The 21723-nt window shown below is 38.9% G+C and overlaps 2 protein-coding genes across 9 annotated transcripts; both read left to right on the forward strand.

Moving 5' to 3' along the window:
• Positions 1–363: 363 nt before the first annotated feature.
• On the forward strand, positions 364–10024 carry LOC309490393 (uncharacterized protein). Of its 6 annotated transcripts, none has more exons than XM_082159531.1 (19): positions 364–662; positions 784–944; positions 1450–1564; positions 1796–1970; positions 2046–2157; positions 2259–2365; positions 4137–4267; positions 4461–4577; positions 4657–4742; positions 4926–5077; positions 5440–5499; positions 5579–5642; positions 5746–5840; positions 5945–6073; positions 6860–6974; positions 7062–7199; positions 7301–7467; positions 8891–8976; positions 9054–10024. In XM_082159531.1, exons 2-19 carry the CDS (start codon positions 875–877, stop codon positions 9250–9252), a joined length of 2118 nt encoding a protein of 705 aa, XP_082015657.1. In that variant the 5' UTR covers positions 364–662; positions 784–874; the 3' UTR covers positions 9253–10024. The 6 variants fall into 6 exon arrangements, with proteins under 6 accessions (XP_082015657.1, XP_082015658.1, XP_082015659.1 ...); XM_082159532.1 differs by having other exon boundaries at positions 364–558; XM_082159533.1 differs by having other exon boundaries at positions 364–558; positions 845–944.
• A 61-nt stretch (positions 10025–10085) lies between these two features.
• cnot4a (CCR4-NOT transcription complex, subunit 4a) lies at positions 10086–21681 on the forward strand. Of its 3 annotated transcripts, none has more exons than XM_082159527.1 (13): positions 10086–10309; positions 11569–11816; positions 13711–13908; positions 14751–14837; positions 15229–15330; positions 15505–15630; positions 15736–15857; positions 16837–17046; positions 17163–17220; positions 17307–17562; positions 17660–18091; positions 19842–20075; positions 20159–21681. In XM_082159527.1, exons 2-13 carry the CDS (start codon positions 11643–11645, stop codon positions 20476–20478), a joined length of 2319 nt encoding a protein of 772 aa, XP_082015653.1. In that variant the 5' UTR covers positions 10086–10309; positions 11569–11642; the 3' UTR covers positions 20479–21681. The 3 variants fall into 3 exon arrangements, with proteins under 3 accessions (XP_082015653.1, XP_082015654.1, XP_082015655.1); XM_082159528.1 differs by having other exon boundaries at positions 11594–11816; XM_082159529.1 differs by having other exon boundaries at positions 11642–11816.
• The last annotated feature ends 42 nt before the right edge of the window (positions 21682–21723 follow it).

Consider the following 21723-nt stretch of genomic DNA (forward strand, 5'->3'; position numbering starts at 1 on the left):
CCTATAACCAAAGAATATGTAAATCTGAGGCTCACATACATGATTTATGAAGAATATATGGAGTACCAATGATTAAACAAATATATATATATATATATATATATATTATTTTATTTTTATTTTTTATTATTATTATTTTTAAATCATTGGAGAATACAGTCTCTACTTTAAAAATAATTATCCGGTGTAATAATTATCCGGTATATATATATATATACTCCATATATTCTTCATAAATCATGTATGTGAGCCTCAGATTTACATATTCTTTGGTTATAGGTTGTAATATATATATACCGTATATAATTATTTTAAAAGTAGAGACTGTATTCTCCAAAAATGATTAATGAATCAATTGCCGTTCTGACAGGAGTTCTGAGTAAAAGTAAATTGATGGGATTCTCGACTAGTACAAACAGACCCAACCGGATCAAAGTTCATCCTAGTGGAGTCGAGCCGACAAGAATGCTGTAAATAGCTTTTGAGAAGTTGAGAAGTTATTATCCAAAATAAAGATTGGGATTGATTTAAGCCGAATCGTGACTGAAGTCACTACTAGTGAGTAGCGCGCGCGTGAGAAGCTTTTTAATGAGCAAACAGCTTTTTTCTTTCACTCTTTACTGAATGTTGAAGAGGTCCTGAATTGTTTACGTACAGGACCCGTATGTTGAATTTATTCTTTAGTGATTTATTTTGAAACGTGTGCAGGATTGTTACAGTTTCATATCAGCACGTCGCTTGTCTCAAACAAATAGAGCATGACACATTTTTCCCTTTGAATAGTTTGGAAACTCTCCAGCAAGCGGTGGGTTGGTGGTTTTTTTCTGCTGTTTTCGAAATAAAGTTTTGCTGACCTGAAGATCCTGTTTTGAAGATGATGTGGAGATTATCTGCTTTTTTTAGACGTTGCATTACAACTTCATCCAGCAGACATAGCAAAAAAGGTAAAGTAGCACAAACCACATCTCCACATTAAAGAGATTTACACTCAGAGAAACATTGTCCCAATTTCATGTTACTCTGAAATGCACCTTTCAGACTAATTGTACTATTGTATTGGCTACTGTACCACAGTCTAATCACTGAATATTTAATTAAAACAAATATTTCGGATTCGGAACGTTCAGAATGTCCAATTTATTAATGTTTTAAACCGTAAAATGTGCCAACGTTTTGAGAACATGATTAAAGACCAGATAACTTTCTATTAATGTTACCGGAAGAACGTTTGTTCATAACTTTGAGAAAACCCTGCCAGAAAGTTCTGAGAAGAACACTTACTGTATGATCAATTAAAAACATTTGTCGCGATTAATCACCATACCTGACTCTGAGAACCGATTCAAACTGGGTGAAACCTGTCTTGGGACGCCAAATTTGAATGTTTAATGTTACAGTGGTTTGAATACAGTGTTAATTGGGTGAACTATTCCCTATTTCTCCATACAGACAGCCTGTTTACCATCCATCCTAATGTGAAAGAGGCTTTAGCGGATCACAGGCCAGTTGTGGCTTTGGAAAGCACTATTATTACACATGGAATGCCTTATCCTCTCAATCTCAGGTAAAAAAATAAGATAAATCTCTTACAGTGCTGTCAAATACTTATTCAGATTTTTTCCCTCACATCATTCTGAAGTCAGGGTTGTCACATGCCCCTTTATCTTCAAAAAAAGCATAAGCTTTTTAAAGACAAGAAGGTGGAGAACTTTGAATCAGTGCTCTGAAAGTGAAACATCTGATACACATCTGGATTCAGTATTTACCAATCGGCTGCATTTTCTCTGTATTTCAGCACAGCAAAGGAAGTGGAAGCTATTGTGAGGGCTGAAGGTGCAATCCCAGCAACCATTGGGATTTTTGAGGGGAGGATTCACGTGGGCCTTTCTTCGGATGAACTGGATTTCCTAGCACAGAGCAAAACAGCACTAAAAGTGTCCAGAAGAGACCTTCCTTATGTCATCAGCAAGGTCTGGAACTGATGTAAACTTTTATTTGAATCATGTGAATATACATTTTAATGTGACTGTTTTTTGATAATGCAGGGTCTGTCGGGTGGCACTACTGTCTCCGGCACAATGATTGTGGCTCACAAAGCTGGGATTCCTGTCTTTGTAACCGGAGGCATTGGAGGAGTACATAGAGATGGAGAAAACTGCACGTTTATTTAACAATTGTCCTTATTTCCATGTGAAATATGCACATTGTACTTAATGTATACTGCCTATCTTCAATGACTGACATATTATCTATTGCAGCCTTGGATGTGAGCGCAGACCTCACCGAACTGGGTCGAACACCTATTGCAGTTGTGTCTGCTGGGGTGAAATCCATCCTAGATATTGGTCGCACTCTTGAGTTCTTGGTAAGTGCTCAAACCCAGTCATAATTTTTTACACGATTTCATGTAAACACAAGAAAGATACTTGGTGGTTAAGTTGCAAGCTGTCTTTTCCGTCATCTGATGCTGACTTAAAACGTAAGTTCGCTGATTTTCAACCCAATTTCTACCCAATGTTGGTTGTATATGTAAATGAACAATGTTACTCTTTCTCCGTGCTACCTGGACCAAGAAATTCCCGTTTATTTTTCAGCAAAAGTTTCAGCTCCAGGACTTTCAAGAAAACTACAGATTGAATTGGCATAGAATTTTTGATAAAACCATTATTGTAAGAGTAGGTTTCTCACTGAAAATGGTATATCGTATTTTGTCCACTCTTTAAAAAGCATTATGGTAAAATGTAACACTATGGCAACAGTCTTCTTACGTTTTGCTTCAGGGGCTTGTGTGGAAGGTGCTTCCCATTCCTTCTCTTCCTAATTAACTGATGGAACTGATTCTTTCAGTTTTTCCCCACTCTATTTGCTCTAAAACACTGTGTTCATAGTCATCAATTTTGAAATGTTTGCTAGAAACACAGAGGTTTTTCAGATATATTTCTCTCTATATTTACAATTCTTTGCAGCCTTAAAGGCCAATTTATACTTCTGCGTCGAGTGTACGCCGTAGTGTACGTCGTAGGCTACGCACGTAGGCGACGCCGTTGTGAGCATTTATACTTCTGCGAATGTCTGTGTTGCTCTGCAGTTACACCGCCGAAACGCTAGTTGGCGCGGGTGGGTTTTAATGTTCCAATGTGTTTACATTCCTCGCGTCTGTTTTGAGTTTAGGTTTCTACGAGCAATGGCGACTGAAGGAGTCATACAGATGGCTGTATTTCCGCACTTCTTCAAGCAATCTCTCGGTCACTTGGTCTATTTCCATGGCTCTTCACTGATCTTCGGAATTAAAAAATGGCGGGCGGGCGGTGCAGAGTGCAGAAGATCATTCCGGAAATACGTAGGAGGAAACGCGATGCTATCCAGCCGACCAATCACAGATCTTGCGGTCCGCGTCGCCGCGACGCGTAGTTAAATTTTTTAGGAGGTGCGCGTCAGGGTATGGCGAAGGGTACGACGTATGGTACACGTCAATGCGTATGCTACGCCGTACCTTCTACGCGCACCCGACGCAGAAGTATAAATTGGCCTTAAGCCACTGCCTACAACAAGCTGGATCCTTCACTGGAAAATGAAAATTACCCACTACCGATAATTCCAAACGCTTACTCTTTGAATTCTTGCACCTGGGAACAATACAAGTCGACACCTTTATGACTAAAAGTTTTCTAAGAAGTATTTCCTACTAAAGCAAGGCGGTATTTGACTCTGGTCAAGTGTATCCATAGCAGACTGGTGGGAGTGACCTTGGATGGCAACTTGCGCAGTGCATTATGGGTGTTAAAGTTTTCCAACCTATTTGGCAAAAGGGTAGACAACAGCCTTTTTTCTCTGTTTTCTCTTGTCAGGTAGCATCCATTTCAATTTATTTCGCCTTTCTTTTATTAAAAGTTTTATTAAAAAGCCATTTTGCCAGGAGTTATGTGCCTCTTTAAAATTAATCTTTAGAAACGCTAATAATCTAATAACACTGAAAATTGTTTGATGTTGTTTTTTTGTATTTTATATTTAATTTATTTCTTACCATAATATTACAATTGTTATAATAATGGACTAAATGTAATACCCCTAGTAAACTGGGTCAGTTTTGATTTCATATATACTTCTCATTCATAGATCAATGCTTTTATTTACAGGAAACTCAGGGTGTGTGTGTGGCCACATATGGAGATTCAAAAAGCTTCCCGGCTTTCTTCTCTCGGCAAAGTGGATTTACTTCTCCTTACCATGTCTCCAGTCCTCAAGAAGCAGCAGATCTTATTGGCAAGTCTGAGTGTTTAAGCTTTTACCGCTCCTACATTTGAGTAAATGTCAATATTACACATTTACCGAAAGCTGTAGTGATTGTAATTGAAAGAGCTAGTTAAAACAGAGATCATAGATAATGTTTCACTAATGTAACTCATCCTGCTTAGTCATTCATGAAGGGCTCTTAAACGCTCTCTTTTCTCAACAGCAAGCACACTATCTCTGGGGCTGCAAAGTGGTCTTCTGTTGGCCGTTCCCATCCCAGAGGAACATGCAGCCACGGGACAACTGATAGAAGGCGCCATTCAAACAGCTGTGACTGAGGCAAGGTAGAGGAAAATAATGCCTGGAGTCTGGACAAAACAGTTGCCACATATAATGATAAACATTTTCTTTGTATATTTGAAGCTCAAAAGGTGTCACAGGAAGAGATGTCACTCCTTTTATCCTTCAGCGAGTCAATGAGCTCACTAAAGGGAAGTCCTTGCAAGCCAGTATCCATTTAAGACACAGGACATAGTTTTGCTTATTGCATTAATGTTCTTATTTACTTATAATGACATTTTGATTTCTAAACACTGATACATAATTCATATGTAGCTATTGGATTGTGTGGTTGTAGAGTAAGTGGTCTGCACAAATTTTGTGGTATTTTCCTGAAGTTCATTCATTTTCAGATATAGGACTCATCCATAACAATGCCAAGGTGGGCAGTCGGATTGCATGTGCCCTTTCTAAACACAAAGAAAAAAGTGGAGGCATCTTCAGAGGTGATAGTAAGACCCAAAAGTCAATGGACCAGATAATGGACAAAACTGGAAGTGATATGGTAAGCTTTTATGGAAAGACTAATGCAAAATAAATAAATGTTGTCTTTAACTAGACAAAAAAAAGACTAGGTGTCTTTAAATAAAAATAAATTGAAATAAAGCTTTATTAAATGTATAAATATTAGATGAAACACTTGAACTTAAAAAAAATACACGGAAATTAGAAATGTTGCCTGAATAAATAAATTCAAGTTGAGTTACTAAAATGACTAAAACTAAAACTTCAAGCTAAATAAAAATATAGAAAATCGAATAAAAATGACAAAAACACATAACAAAATTAAACTAAAATGAAAACTGAAAATATGAACATAAAAGCTAATTAAAAACACACTTAACAATAACAATTAATTTCCCTTAGATTGTTATTGGTGGAATAAATGTTGATTTCATCGCTAAAGGAACGACAGAGAAACTAGTGGTAAGTCTAATAACAAGCTATAGGAGCTTAAGTTACTTGTTTATGACAGTATTCAGGTAAATATTTGTATTCAATTCAGTTTGGTCAGACAAATCCAGGAAGTGTGTGCCAGTCATTTGGAGGAGTGGGCAGAAATATTGCTGGTATGTTATGTGTCATTCATAATGTTATGTGTCATTCATATTAATATGAATGAATATGTACAATTCCTCTTTTTTTACAATATTGTCCCTGTATTTCCTATAGATTGTTTAAGCCGATTAGGGTACAAACCTCTCTTTATCTCTGCCATCGGCAAAGACTCTCATAGTGACGCCGTGTTAAACTATTGTAAACACATGGTGAGTTATATTTCTACTTTGCATTTTATTGCTCTTGTAGCCAAAAATTGTAGTTTTGTTGGTCATTGTATTTTTTTTGTTTTGTTTTGCATTTTACTCATCAGAATACAAGTGCAATTGCCAGATTACAGGACCAAAGGACCGCAACCTATTGTGCTGTCATAACTGAGTCTGGAGAGTTGAGCCTGGGATTGGGCGACATGGACATCCATCAGCAAATACAAGAGCAGTATGTACGTATTCAATGAGTACACTACCGTTTAAAAATGTTGGGGTCCGTGAGATTTTTTTTAATGTTTTTGTTCTCTTATGCTCACCAAGGCTGCATTTATTTGATCAAAAATACAGTAAAAACTAATATTGTGAAATATTATTACAACTGCTTAATATTTTAATGTGTTAAAATGTCATTTATTCCTGTGACGGCAAAGCTAAATTTTCAGCATCATTACACATGATCCTTCAGAAATCATTCTGATATGCTGATTTGCTGCTCATGAAATATTTCTTTTTATTATCAATGTTGAAAACAGTTGCGATGCTTAATAATTTTGTGGAAACCGTGATACATTTTTTCAGGATTCTTTGATGAATAGAAAGTTCAAAAGAACAGCATTTATTTGAAATAGAAATCTTTTGTAACAAGGTCTTTGACACAATGAATAACTGTATTATTATTTTCAAAAAAAAAAAATCTTACTGACCCCAAAACTTTTGATTGATAGTGTACAATCACAAAAGTGTAACTTTGTGACCTTTAGTCCAGTTGTGTTAGCTTGGAGACCATCTGCACGCTAATTCGATAGGTGAACAGAGGAAAAAATTTTGATGACTCATCTTGCACTCACTCATTTTGTCCAATCAGATGCTCTTTAGAGTAAGACTGCCCCGCCCCCTAATAAGACCTGCAACCAACTAGCAAGTAGCAAATAAAAAAAAAGAAAGAAGGAAATATGTCAACAAAGGTGCTTTAAAGCAACGGTAACAACTATTTTGATAGCATTTGTTTTTATCTTCAGGTATCTCAGTTTAAGGATCAACTTGCATCAGCATCTCTTGTAGTTCTTGATGGCAACATTCCGGTTTCAACCATTGATTACGTGTGCTGTATCGCCAAAAAACATGCAGTCCCTGGTAAACTCCCTTATCTAATAGCCTACTGATTCCGAGTGTTGACGTCAGATGGTATGTGCATATCTATGTCTTTTTCTTTTGATGCAGTGTGGTTTGAGCCCACGGATGCTGATAAGGCTTGTAAGCCCTTCCTGTCAGAGAGCTGGAAAGCCCTGTCCTACACCTCCCCCAACCTGGCTGAGCTCTGCACCATGAATCAGACACTAGATCTGCCCACTCCTACAGGTAATGTAGTTCGCTACAACCTAAAATAAGAAAACGGTTGACTACTGGACAGGAAGTGTCAGAGCTACTTGAATTGTAATCAAAGCATAATTTTGTTTCAGAGTTGCCCAGATCGCTTGAGGATGTTTTAGGCTGTGTACCGGCTCTCTGCCGCCCCCTGCTGGAGCATCTACATTGTGTGGTGGTCACTTTAGGTTCGCTAGGTGTGCTGGTGTGTGGAGAACATGATGCTGGAACTGTAAATGTGCAGCCACCAAAGCAAAATCGGGTATGATGGGCTTATTATTTAAATGATTTACTATCCGTTGTCGCAGATGATTCAGTGATTGTGTCTCAACGAGTCAGATGGTAGTCGCTGTCCAGTGTATACAGTAGGTCATTTTATTCAGTGGTGTGATGCTTCATTTTTAAACATTAATGCTTCTAAAAAATGCCTGCTATCATAAAGGTAAGAAGTGGTCAAGCAATATAAATATTTATGGACAGTACTTGATGATAAAATACATTTTGAAGCAAACACTGATATTATTAGAGAGAAAGCTCTCCAGCGTATGCATTTTCTGAGGAATCTTCGTAGTTTTAATATGGAGTAATATAGTCTCTTTTATGAAAAATATTTTATACCCGTTTAATTGAATCTGTCTAAAGTTTTTCTATAATTTTTTGGTACAGCAACCTCAATGTGAGGAATTGGAGTAAATTGAGTAACAGTTCTAATGTGCTGCAAGATAGTGGGGACCGACTTAAGGAATATTACACACATTAATGAACAAAGGGCGACTAGGTCAGTCCTTTCCGATGTCACCAATCCATTGTTTACTGAATTTCAACTGCTTCCCTCAGGCTGGAGATTTAAAATCCCTTTTTTTTTTCATTCAAACCTTTATTTAACCAGGATAAACAACTCCTTGAGATTAAAAATCTATTTTACACGAGTGTCCTGGCGTAAGTGGTTTTTGTGTAAATCAAATAGATTTAGAGTTCCTTTAGAAAAATTATTCCTTTATACCTGCTGTGATCATGTTTTTAAATTACTTATAATAAAATGATTGTGTGTTGTGTTGCTGTACATGAACTGTATGTTTACTGCTGTCTATAACAAATTGCCTTTCGAGGACAATAAAGTAAATACTATTAAAGTTCCCCTATTATGCTATTTTACTCCAAATTGTGTCTCCTAAAATAGGTTTACATACATCCAAGGTCGAAAAACTCTTACATTTTCTCATGATATACATAGCACATCACCTCTTTTCTCACAGTGTCTGAAACGATTTGATAAAGGATTCGGTCTCTCTAAACCCCTCATTTCTGAGAGCTTGCTCAGCTCTGCACTGATTGATCAGATGGCCCAGTCTTTTGTGATTGGTCTACTCTGCACTGATTGATCAGATGGTCCAGTCTTTTGTGATTGGTCTACTCTGCTCTGATTGGTCAGATGGCTCAGTCTGTTGTGATTGGTCTACTCTGCTCTGATTGATCAGACGGCCCAGTGTGTTGTGATTGGTCTACTCTGCTCTGATTAGTCAGAAGGCCCAGTCTTTTGTGATTGGTCTACCACTTTTAGCGCAAATAATTTTTTTCTTGATTGAGAAAAACGTTTCACTCGGATATACGTCACAATAGGGAAGAAAAGATGATTGCAACTTCCGTTTCATGCTGAATCTAAGTGTCTTTATGCCTTTTTATAGCAGAAGGGCCGACTGTGTGCTGTTCATTATCCTGCGCTGGCTGTGAGCTCTAAAGAAACAGTAAATGTGTCTGGAGCTGGCGACAGGTATGTTAATAGAAGTATTTAACATCGTGCGCAATGAATAAAACTGTTTCACATTAGTCTCTCTCTATCTCATCTAGTTTTGCTGGAGCAATGATGGTTGGGATCCTTCAAGGGATGGACACAGACAGCTGTGTGCGAATGGGTCTCCTTGCCGCCCGCACGTCCTTGTTGTCTCCTCATCCAATAGATCCATCTTTGACAGCCGATGTCATCCATCCAGACAAGTCACACTCTCAATCTTGGTCAAAGCCTACATGTGTGTGGATGGAGGACTGAAATACAATCTAAAAGAGGCAGAAATCTTACAAGCAGGCTTCTACAGTCACAGTGCATCCAGTGGGACATATGCTACTTTTGTGGGGTTTTATAGCCAATGATTGGTGCATACTGAGGAGTTTATGTTGTGGATGCAGCCTTCAAGTGTGTTTTAATTAATTTAAGTTGAACATTGATTTATAGTTAAAATGAATGGATCGAAACTTCTATCACATTGAGCTTAGTGTGTGTCAGCAATGTGAAAATCCTACCTCATGACTGTACTATACTTTTAGCATTTTACATTATTATAATTTACTTGTGATAATAGCTGGTATTTTTTATAGAGGAGCAGAGTTAGGACCTCTTTTTTAATTACTGATTTTTAATCATTTGAACTACAAACTTAAACAAACTTTTAAACTTAAACTATTGTTTTTGCATTGCATTTAAATGTTTACGTTTTTCTTTTGTAAACAAATTTTAATTATTGTATAATTATTATTAAATTGTAAAGAACATTAAATATATATATTACATTACTATTTGGTGAACTTCAAATAGAAAAATTAAGATACATTTAAAATAAAATTGATGTAAAAAGGGTTTTAAAAGAATTTGTTTTAACCTATGCTGTATTTTTGTTTTGTTTTTTTGTTATTAAAATCCTTCTGTCAAAAAGTAATTTTCCTAAATCTGATAACATGAAGTTGTATCGCCCCTCGTGACGAATGTAGAACATTGCTGATGTACGTTAAAATTACGTTTACAAAATAAACTACATCTCCCACAATGCATTGTGCATCGCATCTTGCGCAAACTCAATGAGAGGTGACTGGTTACTGTATTCCCTCCTCATTTCAGTGTAAGATGGTGGTAAAGAATCTGCTACCTGAATAAAAAGTAAAACTGAGTAGGAAACATCTAATCAATATTGAACATCTGAGCTGTGGAATAGTGCTCATTCCAAACTATCAGATAGGCACATCTGATCAGTTGAAAGGCAGAAACCCCCGCCTAAACTAGAGCCAATATCCCTTGGAGTGGAATCCCTGCAATACAGGACCAGCTAGTTGAAGTGAGTACCCTACAAAACAACTGCTTTAATCGCGATCAATACACCCGAATATAATTACTTCAGCGGTATTAGGTTTGCATATGTGTGTTGAAGCAGACTAACCCCATGGTTAAATCATAAAACATTGAGTTTAAGTGAAAGGTGAAGTCAAAGGTGGACAGACAGCGGTTCCTCCTCTAGTCGCCGGGCCGATCAGTAGGAGAGTCGCAGGCTTTAGCTGTGTGTAGGCCGCAAAATAGAAACGTTCAGAAAACACTCGTTGCCGACAAAAATTATATGTGAGGAAAGTCATTTTATTCTTTTATAAGCATTTCAAAATATGCGTGCCTTTAGGTTTGTGTGTTATGGTTTGAGTGCGAGTGAAATCGATGTTTTAGGCGTTGTGTTATGTGCCGCACGTCAGTTGAAGTCTGTCCCAGCTGTGGAGACACCTGACCGGCTTTCAGCGCGACTGACGCGCCGCTAGACATACATGATGTGAGATATCAATAATTGGGGTTTTAATAAAGATTCAGAGATATTAAAATGAGGATTAAATGTGTTGTTTATTTAATTATTGTCATTTTGAAGCAGAAACGGGCTCTACGGAGGTCTGCGAATCTAAACATAGTGTTTGATCAGGGATGATGTGAGAGATTTAAGTGGGAATCTTTCATATATGTTTTCGCTGAAAATAAATAGTAATTTGCTTTTAGAATTTATATTTTTCTGAGTAAATATGAACTGCGTCGTTTATAAGTGCGTTTGTTGTGATACAATGTCAGTGTTGCACAAAAGACAGACTGAATCGCTAGTTGTGATTTGCAATTCATTTAACGTTAGCTATAGTATGTTGTTCTGAATATAACTTTGGTTCTGTATTCAGTGGTAAAATGTGGACGTAATTTAATTTATTTGCTAGTTTTTTAATTATCTGTGCGTGGACTGCGAATACCTGCCAAACATTCATCTCTAATGTGACCCAGTGATCCTATTCTGCAATCCCAATACATCAGCATGTTTATAGCCAACTGGGCTAACTGACTGTATTGAGAGTAACATGAAAAGGCTTAATGTGCTTTGTGGTAGCTTGACGTTTTGAACTGCTTTGAGTCTATGACAGCTGACTATATTCATTTGTAATGGCTATTAAATTAGTTTTGAGCTAATGGCATGTATTTTTGTCGATATGAATATTTAACAAGAGCATTTATGTACTAGAGTAAAGTATTGTCATCATCCAGGCTGCTGTGTTTAAATGAAATCTCACTTCATCCCAGACTACTTTCTGTGACTTTGCATCAGCCTATTGGCCGACCTGCCAGAGACTCTCCTGAACTTACCGTGTGATAGGATGTCCCGCAGTCCAGAGCTGAAGGAAGACCCCATGGAGTGCCCACTGTGCATGGAACCGCTGGAGATTGACGATGTCAACTTCTTCCCCTGCACCTGCGGCTACCAGATCTGCCGTTTCTGCTGGCACCGCATCCGCACAGACGAGAACGGCCTCTGCCCTGCTTGCAGAAAGGTAAGAGCTGATGATTGTTTGTTGTATTGTTATATATCTAGCTGCGAAACACATTCTAATACCAACTTCACTCAGTCTGCGTGTTCAGCTTTGTTTTTAAAACGGGTGGTTTGCGATTTAGCTGCTCCATGTCAACCTTTCTCACTCACTGTAACAACTAACCTGTCTCTTCCACACCATACACACGGACCAACTGGCCGGACCAACTGTTTTTTCTACGCGTGTATGCAATTTCCTGAAAAAAACATCCGGTCAAGTCTAAAATATAAACACGTATAACAGGCTTACCATGGTCAGACGTGTTTTGGAAGAATGATTGATGTATTGTCTCTAGGGATGGGGCCGATCCGATCCAGTATCGGTATCGGGACCGATACCAGCGTAATTCACGTATCGGATTTTCCCGATCCAACCTGCGGAGATATCCGATATCCTTGAGTCATGTCTGCGCTTTAACGTTGTCTGCTGAAATGACTCCAAAAGTGATTCCCGCCGGCTAGTCTGCTAGCTGGCTGCAAACTGCGGAATGGATTTCCTGAACGGAGGCGCGGCTCAATGAGACACAGAGTTATGAGACACGCCACCGCTCAGGAAATCCATTCCGGAGTTTGCGGCCGCTGTGTGGAAATTCTTCACACTGGAAACACCGCAGAGCAAGACAGCAAAATGCAATGTTTGCAAAGCCGTAATTCAGAGCTCGTTGAAGCTCCCTCGCGTCGTACAACACAACGAATGCAATCAAACATTTAAAAAAGCACCACGTTACTGTGCGTTCACACCAAACGCGAATAGCGCCTCAAATTCGCGTCTGCCGCGTCTAGTTGGACGCTTGAATATTTTGAAAACATTCGCGCGCCCAGAGCGAAATTGACGCTCGTAAAAAGCAAAAGTTTGAAGCGAAATTGACGCGCGTCTGAGGCGAAATCCGCTTGTCTGTTTGCACATGGCTGATGTTGATCGAGCATTCATCGAGAGAGTTACAGCATCGGAGCGAGGATCACCCTTTAGATAGTGTGTGTGTGTGTGTGTGTGTGTGTGTGTGTGTGTGTAAGATGTTTACACTTGCACTTTTCTTATATTTCAAGACTCAAAATATTTGACATTTTGGGAATGTAATAAATATTGACATGACCTACAGTTGCATATTTGTTTTCAGAATGGGATTTTTCCTGTTAACAGGATTTACTGTTTTTCTGACTTCCTTTTCTGACCTTATACTTACCATACATGCATAAATATGTAGGCCTACATATCATACTTGCCTGTTGAGAGGAGTTTATTTCAGCATCATATAAAATAAACAATAATGATACTAAAAATATTAAAGCAAACACAGCTCTGGTATCGGAATAGTATCGGTATCGGCCGATATCCAAATTCAGGTATCGGGATCGGATCGGAAGTGAAAAAATGTGGATCGGTGCATCCCTAATTGTCTCATTAAAGTTTTATTTCTGTTACTGTGTTTGCTCGCCACTTGTTGCCCAATATACAAGCTAGTTTCTGAAACAAAATCAGTTTAAAATCAAAACCACTGAACCTAGTAGCAGAATCTAGAGAACTGGATGGTTGATATGTATTTAAACAAGAAGTTGCCATGACTATATTTAATTGTTGATTGTAAAAAAAAATGTTATGCACAAGCACAGTGGCGAAATATTGTCTGATTAACTGGCCTAAATGTTCTAAAGCCTGGTTATGCATTTGTGGCTAAAGTATGTTGTACCACTTTTTTGGCAAACCGCACTTCCCAAGTGTAAACGCGATGTGGTTCATTTCATTCACTGTAATGGTGTCAGCCTGAAAACTTGACCTATTTGCAGAGTTCTTTGAGCATGCTAGCCCTCAGGATACGGGTTCAAGCGAGATCATGAGTTGTGTGTGTCTTCTGTAGCCTTACCCGGAGGATCCGGCAGTATACAAGCCACTGTCACAAGAGGAGATCCAGAGGATAAAGAACGAGAAGAAGCAAAAGCAGAATGAAAAGAAGCAGAAGGTGACGGAGAACCGCAAGCACCTGGCCAGCGTCCGCGTGGTGCAGCGAAACCTCGTGTTCGTGGTGGGACTTTCTCAAAGACTCGCGGACGCAGAGGTGATTCATCGTATTAGACATTGTCGATGTCTTTTTTTGTGGTTTTTATTATATAGTGACTGTTTTCAGTCTTTTCTTTTTGTGGATCTATTGAATTATGCACGTCAATATTTTTTTTTAAATAATTCATTCTAATTGTATTGTTATTTATTCTATTTATTGATAATGAATACAGTAAAAGCAGTAATATTCTGAAATGTTAATACAAATAAAAATAACAGTTTTTTTTTATTTTCAGATATTTTAAATTGTAATTTATTCCTGTGATGACAAAGCTGCATTTTCAGCATCCAGTCTTCCATGTCACATGATCCTTCAGAAATCATTCTAATATGCTGATTTGCTGTTTAAGAAACATTTTTTATTTATTTATCAATATTGAAAACCGTTGTGCTGCTTAATATTTTTGTGGAAACCGTGATACACTTTTCTTTTTTTTTCCTGGAATCATTGAAAGAAAAATCGCACTGACTCCAAACCTTTGAACAGTAGTGTACAATCTAAAAGTACTACAATAAAAGTAGTAATTTACGATATAAAATACATGAATCTAAATCACTGATCATGCGAAGAAGGGCAGATCCCCCTGTGCCCATATCATATCAGTGAGAAATGTATCACTTCCTGTGGGAGGTAAATGAGAATGGCACAAAAATAGAGCGTTTTCATCAGGGAGCCGTTTACATTTTGCTGAACAAAAGGACATTTCCTCCCTCAGAGTCATTTCACAGTTTGTTTGTGTGATATATATAATAAGTGGGCATAATTCAGCGTAGTGTCGGTTTTGTCGTTCATGCAATAATTCGCTTGAAGGAATCACTGTCACTTTGATCATTTCGTAGGTTCTAAAGCGCCCAGAATATTTCGGGAAGTTCGGCAAAATTCATAAAGTGGTCATCAATAACAGCACATCATATGCAGGTTCACAGGTAGGAAAACTTCATGTCCATGTGCTTCTCGTGTGTGGAAAAAGTCTCTGGCTTATAGGGATAGTTACCAAAAATGATAATTCTGTCATCATTCACTCACCCTTGTTGTTCCAAACCTGTATGAATTTTATTCTTCTGCTGAACACAGAAGATTGAAGAATATGGGTAACGGTAGCCATTGACTTCCATTGTGTATTTTTTTCCTCCATACAATGGAAGTCAATGGCTTCAGCAGAAGAATGGACTATATCTAAATAAGATAAACAAAATGAGGAATGAGGGCGAGTAAATGATGACAGAATTTTCTTTGTTGCGTGACTATCCCTTTAAGGCTCCAGCAAAACAGTAGAATAAAGAAAACGCACTTATATTTTGACCTTTCACTCCACAGGGTCCTAGTGCCAGTGCCTATGTAACTTACATTCGTTCAGAGGACGCCCTTAGAGCAATACAGTGTGTGAACAATGTCATAGTGGATGGTAGAACACTCAAGGTAAGTGTTAAACCATCACAGCACAGTCCTTTTAACAAATATGATTCAGAACGTCCCTTAAAAGTGTCATGACGTTTAAAGTTTAGTGTTATTTATTCTCAACTCTACATTTATTCTTCTATCAATTTTTCTTTGTTATTAAAGTAGTTCTGTGTGTTGCTGTTTTGTCTCCAGGCTTCTTTAGGTACAACAAAGTACTGCAGTTATTTTCTTAAAAGCATGCAGTGTCCCAAACCAGACTGCATGTATTTACATGAACTGGGGGATGAAGCGGCTAGTTTTACAAAAGAAGAAATGCAGGTGAGCGATTATGTAGATCAATCAGCTCAGACAAGTCAATACATAAATTAAATTACATTTTGAAAATGATTTTGCTCTCTCTGTATGTGTACATTTTGTTTTTAGGCTGGGAAACATCAAGAGTATGAACAAAAATTACTCCAAGACCTTTACAAAGCGAACCCTAACTTTTTACAAACCTCAACGTGTGGGGAAAAGTCGAAGAGCAAACCCAACTCCACTCAGAGGTGCTGCTTTTAATCTTCAATTTCATTGGTGCACATACCGAGTATGATAACCATATCCAGATTATTAGTGAAAATTTGCCTTATTTTTGCAACATATGCAATAATTAATTATATGATAGTTAAATAATTATTTTGTTTATAATTATAATGAAAGAATTGTAATTAATTATATTAAAATATATTAAAAGAAAAAATATTCACTACCGTTCATAGATTTGGGGTTGGTATGAAATATTATTAAATTATTTTAAGTAATAGTATTATTACATTATGCAGTGTTGCATGATCCTTCAGAAATCATTCTGATATGCTGATCTGCTGCTCAAGAAATATTTCTTATTATTATCAATGTTGAAAACAGTTGTGCTGCTTAATAGTTTGTGGAACATTTTTGCGATATTTTTTTGATGAATAGAAATTTCTAAATAACAGCGTTTATGTGAAGATATTTTTTTGTAACATTATAAATGTCTTCACTGTCACTTTTGATCTGTTTAATGTGATTTTTCTGACAAAAAGTATTCATTTTAAAAATAAAAATGTCTTACTGACCGCAAACTTTTGAATGGTAGTGTAGATAATTCAGCTATTATATAAGTTTCTGGTAACACTTTACAATAAAGTTCCTTAGTTAACTACCTTAGCTAACATGAACTAAGAATGAACAATACCTCCACAGCATTTATTAATCTTTGTTAATATTAATTTCAACATTTACTAATACATTCAAAATCAAATTTTATTTTTGTTAACATTTGTTAATACACTGTGAACTAACATGGACAAACAACGAACAGCTGTATTTTTATTAACTAACATTAACAAAGATGAATAAATACTGTAAAAAATGTATTGTTCGTTGTTAGTTCATGTTAGCTAATACATTAACTAATGAACCTTATTGTAAAGTGTTACTAAGTTTCTCTTTTCTTTTAGAAGTGTGGTTCCCATTTTTAACTTAGCATTGTTTTATTCCCAGACCAAATAGCACCAATAAAGAAGGGTGGCCCTCATTACAGAGCTATGGGAAAATGGTTAACGGTTTAACCACAGAGCATCGCAAGTCCCCTCCTCTTTTAGACTGCCTAACAGACTCAGACCACATGACTCCAGACGAACCAGACCCTGATCAGGGAACAGAGCAGAACATGGGCCTCCCACCCTTCCCATCAGCCTTAGAGCCTACCAGGTAGTGTACTGCAGAAGCCTAGCCAATAGTGTTGATAGATAACAACATCTAATGACTCATATCAAGTGACGGCATTTTTTTTTATGCGTGCTTATTACAATGTGTTTTCATTTCAGTCCAATTGAGAAACCATCAGAACCCATAAGTATAGGAAACGGGGAAAATATATCACAGGTAAGTGCAAAAAAAAGTGAATTACTGATAATAGTTATCATGTGTTTTAGTTTTTTTGATCCATCTTTCTGTATTTGGTTTGGCAGACATCCAGTAGCGAGTCCCCATCTCCTCCACCTGGCCTTACTAAACCCAGCCTCGTTGTGCCCATCAGCGTGGCCGAACTCGCAGCGCGCTCTCCCTTCGAAGGGGCGGCGGCGGAGTCTCAGTCTCTTTTCTCAGACAACAGCAATTTCAGACATCCCAACCCCATCCCCAGCAGCCTGCCCCCCTTCTCCAGTTCACCACAGGGAGCCTCCGACTGGCCCATGACTCCAGAACCACAGAGCCTTTTCACCTCAGGTAGGCACATGCAATGTAGCAGGATCTTGGAACAATACGATTTCAGTGTAAGCGGAGCTAATCGGGTAAACCCATCAATCTCTCTTCCTTGTTGCAGACACTATCCCTGTGTCGTCCTCCACTGATTGGCAGGCGGCCTTCGGTTTTGGCTCTTCAGCCAAGCAGCAGCAGCAGGACGATGACCTGGGCTTCGACCCATTCGACGTCACACGGAAGGCTCTGGCCGACCTCATAGAGAAAGAGCTGTCAGTCCAGGAGCATTCCCCCCTCTCTCCCAACCCCTCCCATCAAACCAGCCTCCCCAACGGCCAACAGCGCCTTCCTCACCTCCAGCACAGAGGCCTCTATAACTCCTTCAGCCTTCCCCAACACATGGCCGCACGCCACCCCTGGATGGGCCTCCCTACCCGCAATAACCTCACACACTTGAACCACACGGCCACCGCAGCAGCTGCGCACAGCCATTTCTTAGACCTGAGCATGCCGGCCCAGCACCACAGCACCGGCCTTGGGGGGATTCCTATATCAGGTTAGGGAATGCATCTGTCACCTGTGTGTGTATTAAAACACCTTGTCTAAGCAGAGTACTACAGATGTAGCCCACTGATCCAAATAGAAACAAGTTGTTGAACTCATTCCCAGTTTGTTTGTTGTTGTATTTTGCACCGAGTTGCCTTTTAATTGACCATTCGCCCCCTTTAGTTACTGTTGCTATGTCCGACAAGCCATGCCGCTCTTACAGCACATATCATGTTCTCACGTGGTGAAAAATACATCGCGAAGCAGAGGACACTGACAACGCGCTGACAGATGTGATATGAAACAAAGTCAAACTTTCAAATTTAGTAATTTTTTAAAGAAATTTAAACGATAAATACCGTTCTCTTTAATGTGTTGTGACCGATCGCTCTATAGAGAGCCTAAGTCCCTCCCCTTCCGGTGTACCACCATGGGACCTTATTTCGGAAAAATATTGTATGGTAGTCAATGGCGAGAGACAACAAATATTTTGATCTCGTTTGAATTGTGCCCTGAATTACACATATGATGTTTGTCAATTTAAAAGATACATTTTAAAGTCAAGAAAGTCGCAGTTTGATGTAAAAGACTGTGAAAATACGTAATTACTAAGACTACAAACTCAAAAGGCGCACATGTGACGTCATACCTTTTCTCTCAATGAATGAAGCTAACGTCTGTCATTTTTTCTATAGTCTTACGTTATAAGACTTAAGTTATAATCGTAACGTTACGCCATCATGCCTGAGTGTTTTGTACCAGACTGCACACATACGTACATAGTGCGAGACGAGAGATGTAGTTCATTGAGCGATTTTCACATAAAACTAACTTTCTTGACTTTCATAATTATCTTTTAAATTGACAAACATCATATGTGTAATTCAGGGCACAGTTCAGACGGAATAAAAAGATAAGTTGTCTCTCGCCATTGACTACCATACATATATTTTTTCCGAAATAAGGTCCCATGAGCCAGAAGCGGAGGGGCGGGACTTAGGCTCTCTATAGCAGTGTTTCCCAACCCTGCTCCTGGAGGCACACCAACAGTGCACATTTTGGATGTCTCCCTTATTTGACTCATATATATCTGGTCTTGGAGTCTCTACTAACGAGCTGATGAGTTGATTCAGGTGTGATTGATTAGGAAGAGTTGGAAAATGTGTAGTGTTGGTGTGCCTCCAGGAACAGGGTTGGGAAACACTGCTCTATAGAACCTCGTTAAAGCTGCGCATGAACCGATCATCTCTTCCTTCTAGTTAATTTATTGCATCAAATAAACATGAATGAACATCAGAAGGAATGCACTGACGTTAATCTACTGTACTAACTCTCCTGACTGCTTTGTCGGACAAAATGACGGATTTGGCGGATTATGATTGGTCAGATCGCCTGTCAATCAAATTACCTGCGAAGGGTGAATTGTTAACTTTTTTTATTTGTTTTAAATAAGGCAGATATAAATATGAATATTAAATGGAAAAACTTAAATGAAAATTTGAAATGTTGCCTTGGAAACTAAGTTAAATATTTCAACTGAAAATATTAAAATAAATGGTAAAAAGAAAATCAAAACTATTATATTCAGTGACGTGACACCAACAGTAAATTGATGCCCCGTTCTATTCCTGATGTTCTTTTGCTACTACTGACAACAGTATTTATGGTTCCAGAACATTTGCTCTGACATATTCGGTGTAGACATGGTGTAAGGATACAAGAAGTAAAAATAATGTTTCATTAATGTTTTTCTCTTTCAGAAAACAATGGCTCTACAGAAAGCATAAATGTGAAAGAGTGGCAGGACGGACTGCGAGCACTCCTACCAAATATCAACATCAACTTCGGTGGCCTCCCGAACTCTACCTCTTCCTCATCCTCCTCCTCTACTTCCAGCGTGAATCACATCGGGGTGCCGGTAGGCCCAGCTGGAGTCTCGCACAGCCTCAGCTGGGACAGTGCGGCCAGTTGGATGGACCCCGCCATCATCACAGGTGCGGTTTGTGTTTTATAAACTAGTTACGGATAAAAGCTTCGCTGGTAAAAGTGCTAAATCGTGTCCATTTTCAAACTCCAGGTATCCCAGCATCCACAGGCAACAGTTTGGACTGTCTCCAGGATGACAATCCGCCACACTGGCTCAAGTCACTGCAGGCGCTCACAGAGATGGACGGACCGCCCAGCTCCAGCGCACTCCCACAGCCCCCTCACACTGGCCTCCTGGACGCGGCGGCCCACCTCTCCTTACACAGAGCCGCCTGGGCCCCCTACCTCCCCCCGCCCACACTCACCCCAAGTCAGTTCCACTCCCCCCCTCCAGGCTTTCAGACAGCCTTCAGACCCCCAGCACAGACGGCCACAGACATCCTACAGAGTGCTGGTATCGACCGTCACTAAAGACAACCCTTGATTTAACTGCATTACAAACATGAAACTGCAAATATACCCCTCCCATTAATAACGTAACATAAGCTCTCGTCTTTCTACCCTTTCCCTCTCCATCCCTTTCCCATCAGGATTTGTTTGTCTGCTGTCACTTTTTTTGGAAGGCACACATACGTCTCTGTATTATGAGCACCATCAGTGCAGGGTAATGATTTGAATGAAGGTGCCTGGCAGACACTGAGGGTCCTAACACATATACACACACCTTCACATATGATTCTGATGGGGGGGGGAAAGAGTCTGACATTGAAATGTGCAGAGAACACCATGAACACTGATGTGTACATGTGACTAATAATGGCTAAACGGAATGTGCTTAAGTGAATAACATGTCTGATTGGCCTCACTCCTTCACCCAAGGTACAGACTGAAATTTAATACTGTGAATCTTTACACTTCCCGTATGTTAGGTCTCACCACCACTCGAAGGAAACGGAAGCGGATTATTTTAAGATAAGTCTATGTAATGCTCTCTGCTTCTTACACGCTTAATGTTTACGGAGCCACGGGTAAGATGTTTGAGGGCATTTGTAGAGTCAAGACCCTGGTCCTCTTTGGAAGGGACTTCATTAATGACAGAGTGGAACCTTCTATATCTTAGGGAGGAACCCATTTTGTATTCAGGGGGTTTGTCTAAAGCGTCTTAGGGCAAGGATGGTGATGTGAGACCTGACATGCTGCTACAGGATGTCTGCAGTAACTTCATTCCCATGAAGAAAGGTGAGCAAGACCTCTGTGGAAGTGTTTTTTTGGCTTGCCTATAGAATAAGCCATTCATACAAGGTATGAATCAGGAATCGAGTCTGGAACCTTGGGAAGGATGGTGATGGTAATAAAAGGGAGACACGTCAAGGCATGATTGCAGATAATACGAGTTTTGAAGGCAAAAAGACAGGCACACACTAACATGCCCCCATTCCAATGCCTTCAAATGAGTTCTACTCTTTTCTTTCTCATCTGTGTGGCCATACTAAACAGTATTTATCAAACACAATCACTCATTCTTTCAGGAAAAAAATCAATGTAGTCCGACATTTGGGTTTAACATGCTGCTGAAATCATTTAATGCAAAATAAAGCGCTAAAAGAGAAGAATTGACCCCCTTTTCTGCTGGTCTGAAACAATGAAATCTTAAATAAAATTGAGTATTCAGTGCCTCTGTTTGATTCTCTTTTTTTCTGATGTAGAAACAGTAGA

The sequence above is a fragment of the Leuciscus leuciscus genome, assembly GCF_965113295.1.
Source record: "Leuciscus leuciscus genome assembly, chromosome: 25".
In the NCBI taxonomy this organism is placed as follows: Eukaryota; Metazoa; Chordata; class Actinopteri; order Cypriniformes; family Leuciscidae; genus Leuciscus; species Leuciscus leuciscus.